Source organism: Monodelphis domestica, chromosome 2 (assembly GCF_027887165.1).
Source record: "Monodelphis domestica isolate mMonDom1 chromosome 2, mMonDom1.pri, whole genome shotgun sequence".
Lineage (NCBI taxonomy): Eukaryota > Metazoa > Chordata > Mammalia > Didelphimorphia > Didelphidae > Monodelphis > Monodelphis domestica.
The window spans coordinates 233064002-233086450 of NC_077228.1; the positions used below are offsets into that span (position 1 = coordinate 233064002).

Sequence of the window (22449 nt, forward strand, 5' to 3'; positions counted from 1 at the left end):
AGACAGAGCGTTGGGAGTAAGGAGGGAGTAAGGAGGACCTGAGTTCAAATTGAGCCTTAGATACTTAATGGCTATGTGACCCTGGGCAAATGAACTCCATCTGCCTCACTTTTCTCAACTCTAAAATGGGGATAATAACCTACTCAGAAGGGTTATCATGAGGATCAAATGAGATAATATTTGTAAAGGGCCAGGTTTGTAATAGGTGCTATATAAATGTGTATTCTTTTTCCCTTTTCCCCCCTTCCCCTTAAGACCTATAAAGACAAGCAACATTGCTCGGTCACCAGGCTCCATGGCCTGCTTACAATGTGGGGACCTCCCATGCCTCCTATAATGTCAAACAGGACCACTCTCAGGTCAGAGCAGGCCTCTGGGGTTGTGGACAGAGCCCAGACAGGACCAATCCCCAAGAACTTCTCACTTGCCTTTTTTCCTCTTCATTCTTTCTATTCCCCACCCCCTAGCATAATCTCTTCTTCTCTAATCCACACGCCATCTGTCTGCCCCTTCCTAGAGATGCTCTGAATGGAGATTCCTGAACCCAGCTGCCCGGTGTCTTGGTTTACCAGCCAGCCCTTCCCTGAAGAGGCAGGGATAGGGTTGGCAATACAAAGGGTCTGACAGACCAGTTTTCAAGATTGCCTGGGACCCTAAATGCTCAGGCTGGGGAGGTGGGGAAAGAGTCTCAAGAAGGAGGGATGGGGCACAGTAGATAAAGTGCCAGGTCTGACGTGAGGAGGACCTCAGTTTAAACCGGCCTCTGATACCTTCTAGCTGTATGACCCTGGGCAAATCACTTAACCCCATTCACCTAGCCTTTAATACTCTTCCATCTTAGAATTAATATTAAGAAAGAAGGTATGGGTTTAAAAAATAAAAAAGGAGGAAAAGGAAGAAGCAGAGGAGGAGGAGAATAACTGGTAGGGACTATTGAGGCAATAAAAAAATCAAGAGCCAAACTCCTGTTTGGTTGGTTTTCCTAATCCCATAGGATGTAGTTGTGAAGGTCAAAGAGTCCTCTTGGATTTTGTTAATCCCATTCATAAGCACAGGCTTCTGTTTCAATTTAGGAGGCAGCACGGTGAAGACTTATAACCAGAGGACTTGTGTTCAAGGTCAGGTTTGGCTGGCATTTTACTTTTCTGGATCTCAGCCATCCCATCTTTAAAATGAGGGGGTTGGATTGGTTGTCTAAGGTCCTTTCTAGCTCTAAATCTAGGATAATAATAGTAATAATAATAATATCAAGAACAAGAACAATGACAAGTAACATTTATGCAGTGCTTACGAGGCACTCTGCTAAGCACCTGGATCCTCACAAGAGTCCTGGAAGGTAGATGTTATTATTTTACAGATGAGGAAACTGGGGAAAAGAGTGGTTAAATGACTTGCCCAGAATCAGACAACTAGTAAGTGTCTGAGGCTGGATTTCAGGTCTGGTGCTCTATCTACTTACTGTATCACTTAGCTGCCTCCTAGGCATATCTGTTGAATACTAGATTCTGGGTCCTGTTTGCCGGGGAGGATAAAAAAGGAGGCTGAACTCTTGACTTCATCCCTGGGATGGAGCCAGAGCAGGGAGCGGAGGGACAATTCATTCATCTTGACCACAGCAAGTATGTTGAGTCGTTATTGCCTCCAAAGCCATTCCAGGCCCAAGGGTTGTGGCTTACCTCATGTGCAATCTGTCACTGACTTCGCTGTCCAAGACTCGAGTATAGGAGAAAGGAAACCAGCCCCTCCTGGAAAAGAACCACATGAAAATAAGAAAAGAGCTTCCTAGTGTCCTCCCCTCAAATGATGTTCAAATGCTAGATAGGAAAGCTGTACTCCCAGGGACATCCTTTCCACTTATTTGCCCTCCAGCCAAAACATACAGGGGTTTTGCAGTAGATAGAGAACTTGGGAATTGAAGAGTTTTAGCTCTGCCACCATCAGTCAGAGCAAATTTCAGGGCCCGTATTGCCACCAATTTTGCAAATTTCTAACATGCCTCTTTATTTTCTTTCTCTTTCTGCCCACCTATCCCTTTTTGGCAGGTATGTTTAGCACATGCTGAAGCCACTCCAGGTTACACTGAAGAGCAGTGTGACCCTGTAGTCATGGCAGAATGAGGGGGAATGGGACCGAGAGGTTGGCTGCACACTTGTGGGTCAGCTGGCCACAATCCCATCCCTGAGGATGGGCTCTGCCACAGGAACTGCCATGCCAGGGCCATCTGCAGATCTTTCATTTCTAGAAGCAGGTCACCCATAGGGATGGCTCCATGCCCCAAGAAGGGAAAAGAGACATTTTCAGTGCCATGGTCCCACTGGGATCCTGGGGGCAGGGTTTGGCAGTGAACAACCATCTGAGTCCCAAGTTATTCCCATATTTCTCAGAACTAAACACTCAAAAAAGACACCCTAAATGAAGTGCAAGGACCAGGAAAGGAATTGGGTTATCTCCCAGAGAACTCTCTGCTCTTAAAAATTATGCCCAACAGTTAGGTGGTTCAATAGATAGAGAACCAAGTCTGGAGACAGGAGGTCCTGGATTTAAATCTGGCGTTAGATACATCCTAGCTGTGTGACCTTGGGCAAGTCACTTAGCTCCAGTTATTAACTCCTTATTGCTCTTTTATCTTGGAATCAATACTTAGTATCAATTCTAAGACAGAAGGTAAAGGTTTAAAAAAACCATATCCTCCCCCAAAATTTGGCTCCAAGGTGGGTAAGACTGCAGAATGAATCTCTAATGCAAGAGTCAGAGCGAGCTAGTTGAGTCTGCAGCTGTCCCTCCCTGGTGCCCAAAGCCATTTAGGAAGTTAATTTTGGAGCTGAGAATAGGTCTCAATCTTTCTCTATCCTATGTGCGGGGCCAGCAAAAACACCCCAAGAAAGAAATGGGAGGGGGGAGGAGGGGGAGAAGGCACGGTGGCAGCTGGAGAAATTGAGGAATGAGTGATATGTCTGGAGTATTAAGCAATGGTTTCAAATTGCTCAAAAGTGGTAGAATGATTTAGGGCCCCAAAATTAGGATGCCAGGTCTCCCCAATCCCCCCCACCCCAGCTCAAACTCTGCCCAGACTTCTCAGTAGGTAGAAGGTGCTGCCTAGCATCCAGATAGGGGACTTCTTGTTGGCCAAATCAGGAGATAAGGGAAGGCAATGATAAGGGACAAAGTCCCAGAAGTTCTCACATTTTGGTTTTCTCACTCTCGCCATAGTGCCAGCCATCCCGGGCCTCAGGGACCAGCAGGGTGATGAGATCTCCCTCTTTGAAGCTCAGAAGGGTGCTGTTGTCACCAGCAGCATGGGAGAAGATGGCTTGCACCCTCATTCGGCCATTTCGCTCCAGACCAGCTGCCATGGAGCTAGAGCGAGGAAGAGTTTTGTTCTCAGCTGGCCAAAACAACAGAGAGCAAAAGGTCAGAGCCCCTCCCTTGTACAGAATTAATTAGAGCCCAACTATATGCCAGGGTGGTGAGAGCCCATAAGGGAGAAAGACCACAGTCAGCTCAGAGCCCAGCTGCCCTCCCTTCTATGCACACTTGGAGGATTTATAAAAAGACTAGATGAATGCAGTCCTGGATGGGCATTTAATTAGCTTCCTCTATTTATTTGGACAATTTCTGGTCTCATTAGGGAAGTGTAAAGCACATAGGACCTGGGCTGGGGATAAAAAGATCGGAGAGGCTCCAGGCTCAGCTCTGCCACTTAAGATATCTGTATGATGTTGAGCAGTTGACGTCTCTGTCTATAAAGTGCTGTATGAACCACAAATCACAATACACAAATGCTAGCTTTTGTGATTGGTAGTATGTTATTGGTGCTGTTGTTGCCGCCAGGTGAGATATAAGGTGAGATAATAGAAATACTACCAACTACTGTTATTGTTATTGCCCAGAAGATTTTTGCCCAGTCTACCTCACAGGATTAAGTAAAAAGACATATAGAAGAAATAGACCTAGCTCCTCACTTCTCACTTCCCACCTGGCTGTCCCACTTTGGGATCCTCTGACTTCTCCACCATGTCCCCTGGGCTGAGGATCTCTGGGGATCCCCACTTCCCAGGGCTTTTCTACTTCCTGCCACACACTATTAGATTGTAAGCTCCTTGAGGGCAGGGACTGTCTTTTTTTTTCATATCTGTATCCCCAGGGCACAGTGCCTGGAACACAATAGGTGCTTAATTAATGTTTATTGCCTAGTTAGATCTTATATGGGGCATTAAGGTTTGGAACGTGCTTTATATAGTTTAGCTCATTTGATAAGGAAGCAGGTTTCATTCCCAGGCTGCCTTGCCCACCTTGATAGACACCGCTAAAAAAAAAATACAGAAGGGAACTCTTGCCCAGTAGGAGTTGCTATTCTAAGGGCAACAGATTAGGGAACTGCCACAATTCCATCAACTATATCCCTTGTCAGCAGCATTTACTTGCTCTCACACCTCACAGAAGATATTCTGGGAACATTTTAATGATGTTAAACTAACTGTTCTCTCCTCCCCCCTCCTCACCCCCATCCCCTGCCTGCCAGAGCTCCATTCTGCATACTTTAAGGCAGATGCCTATGGTGGCATCACTGGCTTCTGCCACACATTGAGGTGAACATTTCTGACACAAGAGAACCTTTGGTCTCCTCCCAAGCAAGGTGGAGGTGGACAGTCTCTAAGGGACAAGACCGATTCCAGGTGGGGACTGAGCTTAGCCAACACTCCAGTAGCAGGATGTCCCTTACTGGTTGCGTAGCTGTTTTTTGGGGCAACGCTCTTGCGCACAGGAAGTGTGTTTGAGTAGGAGTCGCTCATCTTGTTCTGGGTCTGAGGAGGAGACAGGGATTTGGGCTGGGTTGGCTTCCTGTCAGACCAGTGGTTGTAGTCTTCGCTGTCTGGACCTGAGACCCCATTCATTACAGGCACATTCTCCTGGGCAGACATACGCTGTGGAGAGAAAGACAGCCAAGTAAAGGATTCCTATGCCTCTAAGAACAAGGAAAAAAACCACTTTTTTTTTTTAAACATCTATCTCCTCAACACCACACTTCCCACCTAGCATAGGGTGGAATATTATGGGACCAAGTGTTTTCCCCTTCTAACTCCAAAATACTTCTTTTGACAGAGAAACCATCCAACCATAAATTCTGGGCTGGGAGTTGGGAGACCCAGACCTTAGTCCTGTCACCACCACAGCTTTACGACTTGCTCCAAGCCACTCAGAACCTCCCTGGGCAGCCCTTTTCCTTGTGGAAAATGGAACCCATAATACTTGCTCTGAGGAAAGAATATATTCAGAATCATTTTAGAAAGGGAAGGAGATTCCTCACAACTACAAGGAGTGTGGGTATGTGTGATTAATCCTGTTAATAATCATTTCAATCATTTTGATCACCCGCTGTGTGTGATAGACTTACCCCTACAAATGGGGCCAGCTCTGGGGGCACTGGAAGTGGTTTGGCACCAGGGATGGGATCTGAGATGACTAAGTTGGACTTGGAAGCAGACAGGGAGCTGGGCATGACTGTGCCGTTGCTGCTGGCCGCCATCTGTTGCATCAGTTGGATGGCTCGATCTGGGATTTTATTGGGGTCAGCACAGGACTGCTGCCACAATGGGAGTTTCTGAGTCAGCATGTCCTTTCCCTGAAACCAAAGAAAACAGGGGAGGCATGTGTCAGTGCCTAACTAGATGAGGCCCACCTGCAAACGAAACACACCCCACCAAATTGCTAAGATCCCATAAAGAACAATTGTCCACATGTTCTTCTTCCCTGAGAGAGCTGCTATGTGCAGAGAAGGCAGGTATTACCCAGGGAAGGAAGGAATGAGAAACAGTTGAGTCTTAGTCACTTAGCTACTCTATCCAGTCAGACAAACATACAGCTTCCTTAACACAATCTCTCTGCCCAGAGATGTTACAGAAGAGATCAGATGGACCAAAATGGCAAATCCTTTTAGGAAGGTCTTTTGTGGGAAGAGAAACCAGAACAATGGACTCACATTCCTAGTTCCACAGAACACAGCAGGCTCTCAGAGACCAGACCAGACATGACATGGGCTGGGGGAAGCAGGTTACAGAATCATAAGGATGAATTTATTAAGTACCTACCTACTCTGTGCTAGGCGATGAGGATAAAGAGACAAAAAAAGGAAATGGACCTTGTCCTTAAGAAGCCAACATTTCATCTTAAACTCATTAACTCAGTGCCAGAGAACAGAGGAACAAGCTCATATCACTAGTACAGACACAGTCAGCTAAGATACCCAAATGGGGAAAGAAAATGACAAGTATAAAGCAGAGATGGGTCTAAATACCTGAAAACATAGAGGAAGCAAGGGATGAAATCTATAAGGAGGAAGAAGGAAAGAGAAGGAAGGAGATCCTCTGGGACAGGAGGGAAAAACCCTCATACAGTCATTGTTAAGAGTCAGATCTAGAGGAAGAGGTGGAGTTTGAGTATGTGGCTGTAGCCGAGACATGGGTCAAGGAAGGTTTCCTGTCTATGCCAGCTGAGTCCTACAGATTACTAATTGCTCCTGTGCAGATCTGGGGATACCAGTAATCTGGCCTTTTTATCTCCGATCCATCACAAAAGGTTCTCACACTGAAATTGTCACCAAAAGGGGGGGAAGCAAAACAATTAGAAATGGTAGATTTGCCTGAAAGTTTAAGGGTAGAGAGAGTGAAGCCACCATAGGCTATGGAGCTGCTAAGGGACTAATCTTCAAAATACAGCTCACAAAGGTCTCATGATAATCTCTCTCCAGTATATGAGGGTTTGGGGAAGCAGTGCTAGTGAATGGAAGGCCAATGAACATAGGCTGCTAACAGAATGGAGATTTCCCTGAGAGTAGCCCACTCCATCAAAAAAAAAAAAGAAGAAGAAGAAAGAATAAAAGATTCAGACCCATAGGACAGCAGCATATATAGGGATAGGGATGTGGGCAATGTGTCCAGCAGGCTGGACTGGCCACCTGTACTCATGGGCACAGATGCCACATCAATAACAACCACTATTTGTTATGTACTGGAGGAAATAAACAGTTTAGATAAGACATGCCAACATGCCCTGCCTTCGGGGGCCAAGAGCCATAGCAGTAAAGAGAAATTGCCAGCTCATGTATCAACTTGCCCTCAGACAAAATCCAAGTCTTCTGATACATCTGAGGAGAGTTGTGGGGAACAGGTCACACATTAATCTATTTGCCTGAATTCAGTCAGTGACAGAACAGCCAGCATGGAGAAGACAGAAAGATATGTCAATGACTGGGACAATCATAGATGTGGCTTGCATTTGGGGACGTGCAAGGTTTCTATATAAGCTATAGTGCTAGGGAGAATACAATACTTGCACTTACCTCCTTAGCTTTCCAACTGAGCCAAGTGGGATTTGAGTAAGTTTGGATTCCTGGCAAGGGGAGCTAAGGAACCAAGCCCCAAGCACACCTGTCCCAGCTTACATTCATGAGTCACAGCCCAATACTTAACTCTCTCTTTGATAAGCTGCCTTCCTCTTCTCCTTCCTGCTCTCTATCCCTCCTAAATACAGTAAGTGCTTAGCAGCCTGCTTCTTAGCAGCTATGCTCCTTGACCCACCCTTACTTTCTGGAATCCATCCAACTTCCCAGTAGGAAATTCATTTGAATTCATTTCTAGAAAAGCTTTGGTCTTCTTGACCATGGTCTTAGAACATGATGCCTCAGAGTGCTGACACTGGGACTACTTTGAAAATCACTGGCAATGACAATAGTCACCTGAATTTCCCAAGAGAAGGAGCTTAGGACCTGGGACAGTCAGACTAGACTGTGAGCTCCATAAGGATGTGGGTTATGTTTCCTCCAGTCTTTGTATTTAGGTAAAATACAAAGCATCACACCAGTTAGTTATCCAGTGTTTGATACAATGGTCTATACAAATCAGAAGGATTCAAGTGTAGTAGTACATGGTGTAGTAGATAGGGAACTTGTTTCCTATCCAGAGTAAGTTCAAGTCCCATCCCAGATCCATACTGATTGTATGACCTGGGTAAATTATTTAATTTCTCGGGGCTTTAGGTTCCTCTCTAAAACTAAGTTGCAAAGAAAGTGCCAACCTACAGTACAGAGGGTTTCCTCACCAGAAATCTCCCTACACTAGTGAAATCACAGGTCCAGTCCCTATCTCAAGAATCCCAAGAATCCCAGGCTGTTGAATGAATGACTAAATGAATGAATGCTCTTCCCTCTTCACCACCAGTAGATACCACACGTAGTCAACAGAAGAAAATATTTCAGTTACCAAGCTGAGGTTTATTTTTTTTTTTATTTTTATTTTAAGGATTAGTTGTCCTTCTCTTTCTTGTGCAACTTACATGTAACATATGCTAGGGACTGATTCAGCATAGATTGTTCAAGAATTGGTCTGACTCATCCGTACTCATCTGTTATATCCTCATTCTTGTTTGGCAGGCATATATTAAATGTCACTTAGAGCCCAAAGTAACAGAAACTCTAAGCAAAACCCATAGATACAATAGCTCTCTAGATTCTTGGGTCCTCTGTGTAGGAGCTAAGGGAGGAGGTTGAACACAGTTCTCATAAGATTCTTTAAAATCCATCCAATTAAATTTCAAAAGCATTAATTATTAAGGGCAAACTTTGTTTAAAGTCACTGTGTTAGGAACTGAGGAGCCAAAAAAACAGACCCAGCCTTCAAAGAGCGATGGTTCTCCTTAAGGGGGAGGGGGGCAGAGAGATATATGTCCATAGTTTAAGGAAATCCAAGATAATTTGAGGAGGGGCACTAAGTGGTTAATAGTTGAGGAGGACTGGCATTTGGGCACAGAGCCTTTGGAGAAGTTAAGAATTCTAAAGGCTAAAAGTAAAGAGAAGGGGCAGCTAGGTGGCTAAGTAGATGGAGAGCCAGGACTGGGAATCAATCCTGGGTTCAAATTTGGCCTAAGACACTTCCTAGCTATGTGACCCTGGGCAAATCACTTAACCTCCATTTTGCCTAGCCCTGACTACTCTTCTGTCTTGGAACCAACAAACAATATTGCCTTTAAGATGGAAAGAAAAGATTTTAAAAATAAAGATAAAAAAGAAAATGTTTAGAGGGGATATTCATTATAGACATGGAAAATTGTTCTCAGAATCCTTCAAATCAGCTTGTTTCTCCCTTTCTGGTGAAGCTATTTCCTCCCTGTCTTTTAGAGGCTTAACTGTAGCCCTCTCACCAAAAAGGTTTGGTAGTTGGGCATACTTTGTCAAGTTACTGGCTGCACTCTCACCATGTCAGAGGCTCCAAGTTTCTTGCAGGTACCGCAACAGACCCACAGCAACCAGCTGCCACTAGAGGGGAGCAGATGCCTGCCTCTCCACCCTGATAGCTAAGAATGAAGGGCCTAACAACCCACCCCTCTTCTCTCTTCCAGAACATTTCGTCTTGCAGAGAAAGATGTAGGCAGGAGAAAATGTGCAAGTGGGAGGCTAGAACAGCACTTTAATATTTCATACTTTTTTCTCCCCCCTTCTTCCTTCCTCCTCTTCACCTCCCCCCCCCCACCCCAACAAGAAGCTGGAGAAGAGAGCATAAGAGTCCCCAGGCAAACTTTCATATCACACAAATTTAAAGTGCTTTTGGGGAGACAAAGAAGGCTGCTAGTGATTTTTTAAAAACCATTTCCTCTGAACAAGATAAAGGCATTTGTCCCATCTGTTCCCTTCCTTTCCTCTTTAGTGTGTCATTAGCAGATTAGACCACTTTTTAAAGTGCCTTTGTACACTTATTTAAAAAGGGTAAATTTGGATTCCTCTGTCTGGTCCAGGCACAGGTTGGTTGCTCCTGGGAGCAGAAAGGGTCCCTCTCTCTTGGGCAGGTGCCCCCAGTGCAGGCAGGAGGCTACTCTAGATCCAGGGGACCATAATCAGCTCTTTGGTAGGGTCCAAAAAGCAAGAGCAGTGACTCTAAAATAGGTACTATTGGGGGCAGGAGGTCCTAGGTTCAAATCTGGCCTCAGATACTTCTCAGCTGTGTGACCCTGGGCAAGTCACTTAACCCACATTGCCTAGCCCTTACCACTCTTCTGCCTTGGAACCAGTACATAGTATTGATTACAAGATGGAAGGTAAGGGCTTAAAAAAAATAAAATAAAATAGGTACTATTTGATCCTAATACAATGTAGTAATACAATAAAGTATGAGGGTCGAGGTTTAAATCTCACTTAACCAGTGTGACTTTGAGAAACCCTCCAGGTTTCAGTTTCCTCACCTATGACATGAGGGTTTTGAACTAGATGGCCTCTAAGGTCCCTTCTAGCTCTAAATCTAAGATCTTTCTGAGGGACTCCTCTTTCTTTAATTAACCACTGATGAGGACTATAATTGTGTCTGCATACAAAGAGTGGGCATTTTGTATACACACTGGGACCATGTATCATCAATCAAGCTGTTGCTGTCTTTAAGAGACTCTGATCTAATAGGCAGTCTACCAGAAGCTATGAACCAATGAGCCAGGGGTCTGCATGAAGTCTGTACATGCTGGTAACCTGACCACAGTTGAACAGTCCTAGACCACTGTCTCATTTTGCTTCTGCTATGGAAAAACCCTCTCTGCCCATAATCTGCCCCCCTCCTCTTCAAAGTCTTATGGAGGTAAGCTTTAAGAAGGATGAAAAAGGACAACTGGATACCCCTGGATAACCTCAGGCAAAGAAGCATCAGGGCTATTATCCCCTTCAAAGTCAGGCCTGGCCAAAAAAAATATATATATATATATATATATATATATATATATATATATATATATAGCTGTGGGTAAAAGTGGAAAAATAATTACAAACACAAAGCTTGAATATCTGCTGACTGCCTGTCATTTGATATACCACTGTTAATATGCAAAGACATTTATGAAAAGCTGGGAGAAGTTGGTATGGATTCTGAGAATCCCTCTTGAGAAAGTGGTATTTCAGTTCTGCCTTATACTAAATTTCTTTAAAGATCATCCCCCTTTTTATTTATTAATCCATCTCTCCCATTATCCTCTCTCAACTCACTGAAGAAAAAAAAACTTTCAAAAGGCACTGGATCTACACTGATCTGGCACATAGAAAAAAAATTCTCACAAAAGCCATGTTGAAAAATGTATGTCTTTCTGTATTTTGAGTTCATCATGTCTGTGTCAGGAGATAAGTGGTAGATTTTGTCTCAATTTTTTTTTTTGGATCTGTGCTTTATAAGGTTTATAATTAGAGTTCTAAAGCTTTTTTGTCCCCTCTATAACGTTATTCCTAAATAAAATGTTCTCTTGGGGGCAGTAAGGTAGCTCAGTGGGTTGAGAGGCAATCCTAGAAAGGGGAAGTCCTGGATTCACATCTGGTCTCAGATACTTTCTAGCTGTGTGACCCTGGGCAAGTCACTTAACCCCTAACCCTTACCACTTCTGCCTGGAACTGATATCTATATTGATACAAAGACAGATGAGTCTGGTTTGTTTTTTTTTAATTTAAAAAACAAATCAATAAATCTTTCGCTTAGTTCTACAGTCTTTTCTTTCAATCAGTTCATAGAGATCTTTCTTCTGAGAGTCCTCTGAAATTTGCCTTGGACTCAGTTTGAAATGGTAATACATACATACAACACTTGTCAATGCTTCCCCCCGCCCCCAACATGGACGGTGCCCTGGGAGATACCACCTTTCTTGAGTCTCAGCCATAGCTCTCCTTCCTGGACCTGGCCAGGGTCAGCAGCCTTACCTTAGAATGGTAGGAGACTGAGTTTTTGGCCACAGCACATTGCTTTTCCACCAAGAAGCAAAACCTTCTCCGTTCTTCAGTGAGAGCTGTCTTATAGCCATCTGACACATAATTCTCCAATTCACCTTGCTTGTTACTGATCGCATCTATGAACTAGGGGGAAAAAAGAGAAACTGATGAGCTGGTGACTAAGGAACATATGTTCACATTTAGTTCTGTGCAGTCTCTCAGGTAAAAACAGTATGTACTATTCTTACAAAACAGAGGCCATAAATAGAGATGTATTCTGAGGCCACGAATTCAGGGTGCTCTTGATAACTCTATTATGTTATGCTGTTCTAGAACATTTACTTTGAATTTTGCTTCCCAAAAGCAAAATTTTTAGTGTTTAGATTAAATTCTTTAATCTTCAGCAATTCTTGTTAATAATAACATTTTTTAAAAACTCATTTTATACATGGTTTTTCTTTTCTTTCTTTTTTTTTTTAATAACATGATTTTTCTTACTGGGAAACTGCCCTTCTTCATATACTGTTAATTTTAACACCACTTGGAATACATGGCTCCACAGTATAACAATGTTTACTTTCCTTCTAACCTTATCTTACTCCATCCTCTCCCTGCCTTGTTTTTGTGCTGGATTTATTTTTCTATTCATCAAATCAACCTGGTATGCAAAAGTTCCACCATCAAGGGACAGCAGCCTACTCATAAAAGGTCTTTTTTAGTTATTTTTATTACCTTTTATGGATGTGTTTTGTTTTTGCATGATAAATGTTTACACACTACATCTAATTCCATGAGATTTCTCCTGTAATAAAGTAAGCAAGACTACCAATACAGTGATGTCATTTGAAAATACATGCAACATGCCACAGTCACATCTGTAACATCTCCCCATCTCTATTTAAAAGAAAAAGAATGGAAGTCTATTTTCTCTCCTTCCTACTCCCCATTCCACTGAAAAAAGAGAGAAAAGAGAAAAACAAATTCCTTCTAACAAATATGTATAATCAAGCAAAACATTCCCTTATTGGTTGTACATATGTCTCTATATAGAAACATGTATATGCATTTTGCATCCTAAATCTTGTTCATTCTTTGGAAGAAGACTGATTATATCACGGGGTGATGTCTTGACTTGCTCTAGTCAGGACTGACAATGGCTTGGGACCTTGGTGTCTTAGATATCTGAGTTCTATGTGTTCCATAGCACTTGGAGCTTCTCTATCATGGTTTCATCACTTGTCTTCTTGAATCATAGATGGTCAGTGCAATAGCTCACAGTTCTGACAGCTTTCAAGATTGTCCATCTTTACCATGTTGTTATTGTGTAAAAAGAAAGTTGTATTGTTCTTCTGGTTCTGCTCATTTCATTCATTAGTTTAAAAAAGTCTTCAAAACTGTTTTTGATGTTCTATTGTTCTATTGATTCTTCTCACTTTCCTCTGCTACATCAGTTCATACAAGTCTGGCTCTTTGAAATCACCGATTTGCTCATTTTTTACAGTCCGTAATGCCACAGCTTATTCAGTTCTTCCTCAATTGACAGGCATCCCCTATTAGGTCTAAGTCATTTATATATAGTACATGGACTGTTGTCTGTTGTCTGCCTGTACCAAACAGAACATGTCAGAAGATTGGAGTTCTCACAAGAGGAGACTTGAATGAACCTCAGGTCTTTCTGACCTCAGTGCTGATTCTTCTAGAAAGGTTGTTTAACATATGATAAATGAATATAAATTCATTTTGAATGTTGGTAGGGAGAAGATGACCAAAAAAAAAATTGTCTAGACTAGTAGTATATACCTCCTCTGTAATTTGTCTTCTCTGAGGTTAAGGCCTTATCTAGAGCCAGTAGGTGTCAAAGGTGGGACTTGGAACTTATCTCTGACTCCAAAGGTCAGCCTTCTGCAAGGAAGAGAATTTGTAAGCACAACATCTCCCAGCTTAAAGCTGGTCCCTCAGATCCCACTGATAGAATCCCCAATTATGAAGGCACTTAAGCACTTTTCCTCAAGTCACTTGTCTTCTAGGTCTGCTCAGGAATGAGGTTTCTAGAAGTGGCCTTTGGAGAAATTATTTTCCTCCTTCCCATTCCCTTTTTTCTTCCATGAGGGTTTTTGTGTCTTGTTTATATTTCCATATCCTATAGTCAGTCCTCAGCCCAAACACAGGAACATGGGCCTATCTCCATGTATGGTCTTTGATTGTCTTGAAGGGCTACTTATAAGGGACAAAAGACAAAACTCTGCTATACGTCATTCCCTAGCCAACTTCCTTTTTGAGGTTGGGTAAAAAAAATTGGGAGTACTCCAAAAGATTTCTGAAGTTCTGAGGATTCACTTGCCTGGACCCTTTAGTACTCCAAGGACCTGTGATTTTTCAGGAATTTTGTGCCTTGAACAAAGATCCCATCCCCACAGAAGAAAGTTTAGAAGAAAACTCAAAAAAGCCCTAAGGCCAAGCAACCATATCAAGCCTGTCTCAATTGAACCAGGCTGTCTCTCTCGAACAACATATACACAGTTTCAGCCCACCAATGGGCCTCTATTCTGGCCTGTTCTTCAGGCGCCTTTGAGAATTCTAACTTAAAAGACATTAGAAAAAGATTTCAGTGGAGGGATATTATTCCTGAGATTTTAATATCTGATATCCCAGATCATTTTGAAATCTCTCCCAGTCTCACAGACAGGAAGATTTTTCTGGATTCCCCAATTCATTGTCTTTATTTCCCACCCACTCCCGGCTCCCTAAATGGCCAGGAGCCTGGCACTTAAAGGTGGGCTAGGATGTCCCCATGCAGCCAGTCACACATGAGCAGTGCAGCTGACATATCCTTAGGTCAGGACTCTAATCTGCTGCCACTCGGGTCTGGCAAATCCTTTCTCAGGAGATGCCCCGCCCCCCAACCCCTGACCAAAAGATGAGCAGCTTACATCTCTCTTCTTTTTAAAAGTCATGTCATCCCAGCAGGGGAGAACACTGGGGAAGGGACCCCCCCACATACACATACACCTGTGACTCATCAGCTCCCTCTCCCACACACTGACTCAGCCTGTGGGCTTTTGTGTGTGTGTGTGTGTGTGTGTGTGTGTGTGTGTGTGTGTGTGTGTGTGTGTGTGTATGGGGGTGTGTGTGTGTCTATGAACAAGGTGGGAGGTGGGGGGAAGAGAGAGGAGAAAACAATTGCTGGGAAATGCAATACAGGCTGTTCTCTCAGCCTCCCCTTCCCCCATGCCTCCCACACTGCTCATCCACCCACCCAGATTCTGCAGCGACTCAACCTGCAAGGCTCCCAGCCTGGCTTTCTAGATCTGTTCTAAGGAGACAGAATAAGAGATGGAAAGAAAAGTCAGCATGGAATGTGAAATTGGAAAAGGGGAGGGAAGGATGGGGAATGACTCCCACTGGAAGCTGGCTGAAGCCAGAAGCCACAGTCATAGAATCATCAACATCACCCTCGTCTGTATGCCACATGCATGGAAAAAGACAATTTGAGACAGGCCTAGGAGCCTCTGGGCAAGCTGGGGCACTATTGTGAAGGGCCTGAGATTCCCTCTGCCAGAAAGGCTTCAAAGCATCCCTGGGTCAGGGTAAAACCATAGCTCCCGGTAGCCCTGGTTCCTGGGAGAAAGGGAGAGCAGAGGGGAGGAAGCCCTCACTTACCCATGAACACTCCTACCCCCTTTGCTCCCCAACGAAAGAGGAAAACAACCTAGATTCAGCTCATTTTTCCTCCAGGACAAAAGCCATAAGGCAATACAGCTAACTAAAAATGCATCTTGTTGTTCCAACTGGCAGTCACACTGTTCAAGGGTTCTTGCTTGTTTGGGAAAGATGGGAAACCCTTAATTCACTTTTCAGTAGGACATCTTCAAGCTTTCAAACTCCTGCAGGGGTGATTTAAAGGACCCAAGAATGGGCAGTGGGTAGAGGATACTCTCCATCTATCCTAAATCCCTGAAGTGGGAAATTGAAAGAACAAAGTCTTCTTTTCAGATTGATATAGTACATTAAGGAGAGCAAAGCTTTCTATACATACAAATATTATAGTATTCAAGATCCCCAATAGCTCAGGGAGGAAGGTGCTATTAGTATCCCCATATTACTGATGAGGCCCTGAAAACTAATATGACTTAACTAGAGTGGGTAAAATTCTAATCCAAGTCTTCAAGTCTAATGGGGGAACAAGGGAGAGAGGATGGGTATAGGCTGCCCAAAAACAATTCGCAGATTCTTAATCTAGTAAAAACTACAGATTCCTTTTTCTTTATCCAAATAATGATGATAGAAGTAAAAGTTAAATTTCAATGAGTGAAAAGAAATGTCATTTTTTTTTCTCATTAAGAATGACTGGCCTCCCTTAACACTCTTCTGTCTTAGAACCAATATTCAGTATTGATTTAAGACAGAAGGGATGGGTTTAAAAAAAAAAAAAAGAATGTCTGGACTAGAGGGTGAATAGGTTCTAAGATTCCTCTTGCCTTAAACAGCTTACAGTCTTGGATATCTATTACTCTAATGTCCTCTCTCTGTGTGTCTGTCTGTATCTCTGTCTCTTCTCTCCTTTCAACTATCCTCATTATTTTTCTGTGACCATTCACTTATTCAAAAAAACTTGAGACATGTGATAACCAGTGGAATCGTGCGTCGGCTATGGGAGAGGGAAAGGTGGTGGGAGGGGGGGCGGGGAGGAAAAGAAAATGATCTTTGTTTCCAGTGAATAATGTTTGGAAATGACCAAATAAAATAATGTTTAAAATTAAAAAACAAAAAAAAACTTAAGGTTTTCTCAAAAAGGGGGGGGGGGGTCAGGCTTCTGGTCAACCAATTGGTTTCTATAATGCAAGACATTGGATAAGACACAACAGTAAATAAGACAACCATTTCCTTCATGGCAGGGGTTTACAGCCCCCAAATGTAGGGCCAAGAATGGGCAGATTCAATCCAAAATGAAAAGCCTCCTCCTCCAGCAGCTAGAAGCGGCTCTTGCATATTTTCTCTCCTCTTATGCAATACCACTTACCACCATCTCCAGCTTCTGTGCCTTCTAAAAATGTTTCTCTGCATCTCTAATGCTGAAATGAGTGGCAGGACCACTCTTTCCCAACATGCAGAGCTGATGGGAAAAAAGAGCTGCTCTTTACTTGGATGACACCACAATATTTTATGTGTGTGTATACATGTGTGTATGCATTTATTTCTATTTTCCAAAAAGAGCAAATCCACCTTTGTGGCACAAAGGTATGGACAGGCTAGAGACCCTAAGGGGCTAGCGTTAAGTCTTCCTATATAGATGTCCTACTTTATATTCAACTATTTCCCCTGATAACAAATGCTTGTGTTTACAGAGTAGTTTCAAAGAAACAAAAAGAGATTCCTCTAAAGAAAAAACATCCCTGCTGGTCCCTGGGATCTTTAAGCCAATAAGCTGGGTGACCACTTGACAAAGATGCTGTGGGTCAGGGGCCCATGATCAAAACTAGGTGGTTTCTAAGGTTTCTTCTGAGTCTACATGACTGAAATACATACTTTCCACTTAACCAGGAAAGAGGTTTACTAATGCTGGTAATATTGTCTTCATTTTGCAAGACAAAGAAACATGAAGAAAGATAAGTGACTTATCCAATGTAATGCATCTACTAGTTAGTGTCCATGGGTTTATTCATCAGAATCAATGCTGGGAGGCGGCTGGAAGGTGCCCTTTATCTGTAATAACTACAGAACCAAAAACAACTCTGAGTGCTGCCTAAAAGCCCTCCACAGATGGGGACAAGAAACCAATAACAATGGGAGGACAGCCTGTCAGAGTCCACTTGCATACTCTGAAGTTGCCCCACTGGAAAAAGAAAATAGCTGCTATACCTTCTTCAGGAAGGTTTTTCTGACCTTTGGACTAGAGTAGTTTTGAACAAAGAATTCTCCAATGGCTAACTGGGCATATGCAGGAGAGCAGAGCTGGGGGAGGGAGGTCTACAGTACTGGCTAGAGCTGGTGGAAGTTTTATCTAACTAGTGTGTATTCCTAAAAGGCCTGCCAGATGGAAAAAGTCCAACCCAGGTTTTGGACAAATTAAAAAGTTCCAAGGAGAGGCAGCTAGAGGTGGCACAGTGGATAGAGGGGAATCAGGAGAAATTGTATGTACCAGGTCTCAGATATTTTCTAGCTGTGTGACCCTGGGCAAGTCACTTAACCCTGTTTGCTTTTCTCTTTGTCTTAGAATTGATACTAAGACAGAGAGCAAGGATTTAAAAAAAATTTGTTCCAAGAATATATAGGAGGAGGGAGGGAGGTAGAGAGTTGAGCACTGCCCATCCTCCCAACATTCACCTTGGTTTTGGAAGAGTACTTACAGAAAAGACAATTGTGGGAGCAGCTACGTGGTACAGTGGATTGAGAGCCAGATCCAGAGATGGGTTCAAATCTGACCTCAGACCTTTCCTAGCTGTGTGACCCTGGGTAAGTCACTTAACCCTCACTGTCTAGCCCCTACCATTCTTCTGCTTTGAAACCAACACACAGTATTGATCCTAAGACAAAAGGCAAAGGTTTGTTTTGTTTTAATGACAATCCTTCGTACCCCAAATGCAGGAAATAGTGACACTAATTCTATTAAGACAGACAACTCCTAGGTAGGAAGAACACAGCTGAGTTTGGATTCAGAAGACCAGAATTCATATCCCAGCTTTGCCATTTATTACTATTGTGATCTAAAGCAAATCAATTCACTTCTCTGAGCCTCGGTTTCTTCATCTGTGAAGTGGAAGGTTGGCCTAGAGGTGACTCTTCTTTCATGTTCTTTCTGACCTTAATGATCTGTATAACTCCGCTCAGCAAGGCTAACCTTTTAGGACCTGGGAAGGTATTGTAAACTATTCTGAAGATGGCCAAGTGCCAGATGTGAAAGGACAGGAAGATCAAGTCCCCAGAACACCAGGACCAAATCACCTAGAGGGCCACTACAGAGATGCAAATAAAAGAGAAAACCAAACACTCTTCTTAGAATAAACCAGGCCTGTGGCCAAAAAGATAGAAGTAAAGGGAAGAACAGGCAATAGAAGCTATATTAGAGTTGACTGCAATCCTGGAATTTCACTTATGCACACACCCTTAAGCCAACAAAGCTGGTGATAAAAGCTTTCCCTGGGTCCAAGACCAACTCGGGATAAAAAAAAATCCAGTATTTGGGGCTGGAGGGGAACTCAAAGGTCATCTTAACCCCTTCATTTTACAGGGAAGGAAATAAGAAGCCCAGAGAAATGAAGGGACTTGTTTAAAGTCTCCCAGGTAGTGGGGCTGGGCATCACACCCAGGTCCTTGGACTCCAAACCCAGTGTTCTTTCCACTGTCACCCAAACTGATTCTGGGTTTTTAGGTTGGTTGTAATCTCTTTCTCATAAATGTTCTTTCTTACCAAAGGAGAGATAGAGGAGAGGGGAAAGCACTGGCTTAAATTGCACCTCACTCATAGAGATGGCCTCATTAGCTGGGCTTGAGCTGCTTCCAAATGCCCAGGGAGGGGAAAGGAATTTTATTTTTAAAATTTCCATTTATTCAAATCAATCCCCTGGACAGGCAGCAGTAAGATGAGCACCAGGGTATACACCAGAAGAAACTAGTTGTTGTAACTCACTGTGCTCAGAGGGTGGTCATGGTAACTCAGCCTGGACATTGTAGAAGGGGGTAAGGGTGGGGGTGAAGGAGTGGAAGAGGAAGGATCTCTCCCAACCTCAACACACTGTTTCTCAGAGAATTCTCACTTTTCCTGAGGGGAGAGAGAGGAGAGGCTTCCTAGATTGCAGCTTCTACAAACTGCTTGCTTTGCAGCAAACCCAAGGGCCAGATCCCAACAAGATGAGGTATTAGCTCAGATTGGGGGTGACACCTGCAAAAATTGGCTCAGAGAAGATGCTGCTGCCCATCAAATTAGTTTGGGGCCCAGGTAAAATATTTCTTTAACTGTTTGGCCACTGCTGGGTGAAAAAGGAAAAAATTCCTACAGCATTGTTGATGTTTCCAACACAGAGAACACCGATCAATAACTCATTTATATTTACTGAGCATAATAACATGATTTCTCAAACTTCCTTGTACACTTTTAAATAGCATTGAACTCCTTGGGGAAGGGGAAACCACCATAACTAGACATGCAAAAATATTAGGGAGTAAAGAGGGAGAGAAGAGGGAGAGGAGACAGAAAGAGACAGATAGACAGATAAGAGAGCACAGCATGAAATAGTAAAATAATAGACCTAGGTTCTAATATCAGCTCTTCTACTTGCTTTGGGCAAATTGTGACCTTGGGCAAATTATTTCAATCCTCAGTTTCCTTATCGATGGGGTATAGCATAAATAATTCCTAAGAACCCTTTTTTCCAGGCCTAAATTCCATAATCCTACATTCTCGAGATCCATCTTTCTAGTACCTATGACAGCCCTATGTTTTCAAATGGGACTGAAGTCACCTAGAGATGAAAGACTTCTCTGGAACAGAGAAGGCCCAGAAAGAGACCATTTAAAAAGGAACTAGATGTAAATCTGAGCTTAAAATGGCACTGAGTCTCCACTGAACCATCAAACGCCCACTGCTCTTCTAACTACTACAGCTCCCCGGACCTCTCTGGTGCTAGGTGCTATGGTGACAATTACTATAGAAAAATCCAACTAAAAGGCATTTAACAAAAAGTGCTTCTACTTAGTCATCCCCAGACTGAAGCCCTAAGGAGACAAAAGCAGTCAGAATATAAATCTTCTCATCTTTGCCAAGAATGTCAATGACTAAGAAATTGGGGGAATATGGAATTTAAAAAAACCAAAACATGAATTTTGTTAACCTTGACTGGGGTGGTTATATTGTGTGTTTTGCTCCCTGGTATTACTCAGAAATGGCACTGCCACTTTAAGGCCAAGGCAATTTGGGAATGAATGTTTGATTCTTGGCCTTCAGCTGTCACTGTCAACACCAATTACGAGTAACCAGAAAACTGGGGTAGGTACTTGACTGGTTGTGATGTACATGAAAGAGGCAGAAAAAATGTGCTTTTTTCACATGTTACATTCAATTGTTGCATGACAGTCAGTTCCAGAAAGGGATTCTCCCCATGCTGTCTGCTCAGACCTAGACCAAGCCCAGTTATACACTACCAGCTCATCAGATCGGGGTTCCAAGAAGGCAATGGGTACCACAAATTCTTGGGAAAGTGGTTCTCTCTTGTTTAAAGCTTTGATGGAATGAGCAGAACTCTGCTGCTCTCAGGGTCATATATATCCAGTGGGAGATACACCTGGGTCGCTGGGCCCTACCAGTAATTCAAACTTCAGTTCTTGCCCCGACTCCAGCCTGGGAATTGCCACCTTTCTGCTGAACATCTCCCTTTGCATGATCCAGTAGATACTTCAAATTCAGTGTGTCCAAAATAACTCATTATCTTTTATCCCTAAACCTCTTCTTTCTCCATACTTTCCTAATTCTGTTCACCATCTTCCTAGTCACTTGGATTTATAATCTAAGAATCATCCCTGGCCCTTCACAGTCCTTAACCTTCCATATCCAATCAACTGCCAGGTCTTGGCAATTTTGACTCCTTTCATCTCCCATCTATCTTCCTCTCCTTCATTCATTCATACAATATATTGCAGGAATTCAAGTCTTTATCACCCCTTTGTGGGACTATAGTAACAGCTTCCTAATGGGTCTCCCTACTTCTCTTCCTTCTCCACTGTTCACCCAACTTTGAAAGTAATCCTCCTAAGGCATAGCAGATCTTGCAATATCTTCTCGTTAATCATGGACCTAGATATTCACTGCCTAGGAGATAGAATATAAATCTGCCAGCCTGGCTCAATCTGGCTCCCATCTCCTTTTCCAACCTGATTTCATACCACTCCATTTTACAAATTCTATATTCCAATAAAACTGAACTACCAGGTGTTCCCTGACTGACTCTCTCTCTCTCTCCCTCCATGCATTTATTGGGACCACAGGCCAAACCTGGAATGCTGGTAAGTCAGAATCAGTGCCTTTCTTCAAGGTTTATCTTGGATGACATCTCCTCTATGAAACATTTCCTGATCCCCCGATTGTTAGTACTCTCTCCTACTTCAATTTTTCTTACTTAATTGTTTGCATGTTAGACCATAAACTCCTCAAGGGGAGATACTATTTCATTTGTCTTTCATAAAATAGGTTCTTAATAAGTGTTTGCTGAATTAATGTCATAAATGTTTGCCAATTCAGAAAAATATACTACTTTTTTGGAATACCTTCTCTATTTTTTAACGGGAAGCATTTCTGGTCTACAAAGAATTGGTGGCAGGGTTGCCCTGAGTCAGCATCATTTCCCCTCCAGTCAACCCTCTAATACCCAAATGCTAGGTAGGAGATGTGAAGATGTACAGAAGTGAGGCTGGGGGACCGTGTTGCTAGCATGCTCTGAGTGTCTGTCACTCTGTAATTGAAGTATCACAGCCTTACAAATAAACTTGGCTTATTAGCACCAATGGGACAAATCTATCACTCAGTGTCTGAACTTAACACCTTCACATCTAGGTGAAGGACAGTAGCAATAATCCCCATAAATCAAGAAACCAACCAGGCCACTGTCTTAAGTTTGTTTCCTGAATCTATTCTATTCCTGAAGTTACTTTGTCAAGGAGCCAAGAGACTTAGATCTCTAACCCTGTCACTAAGTGGCAAAGAAAATAACCCTCCTCATGTCACCTAAGCCTTTAGT

At 43.0% G+C, this 22449-nt stretch overlaps 1 protein-coding gene across 8 annotated transcripts in view; it reads right to left on the minus strand.

Annotated features, from left to right (window-relative positions):
* Nucleotides 1–22449, minus strand: part of BAIAP2 (BAR/IMD domain containing adaptor protein 2) — a 166966-nt gene that overhangs the window by 23933 nt on the left and 120584 nt on the right. For all 8 annotated transcript variants that reach the window (XR_008916446.1, XR_008916447.1, XR_008916445.1 and 5 more), the window contains exons 7-11: nt 11714–11866; nt 5396–5623; nt 4724–4925; nt 3184–3385; nt 1677–1745 (exon numbers count right to left, since the gene is read on the minus strand). Coding sequence is in view for 5 of the 8 variants with exons in the window: in XM_056817364.1 (XP_056673342.1) it covers nt 1677–1745; nt 3184–3385; nt 4724–4925; nt 5396–5623; nt 11714–11866 (854 nt within the window). In the remaining 3 variants the exon portion in view is untranslated. The remainder of the gene's footprint in view (nt 1–1676; nt 1746–3183; nt 3386–4723; nt 4926–5395; nt 5624–11713; nt 11867–22449) is intronic.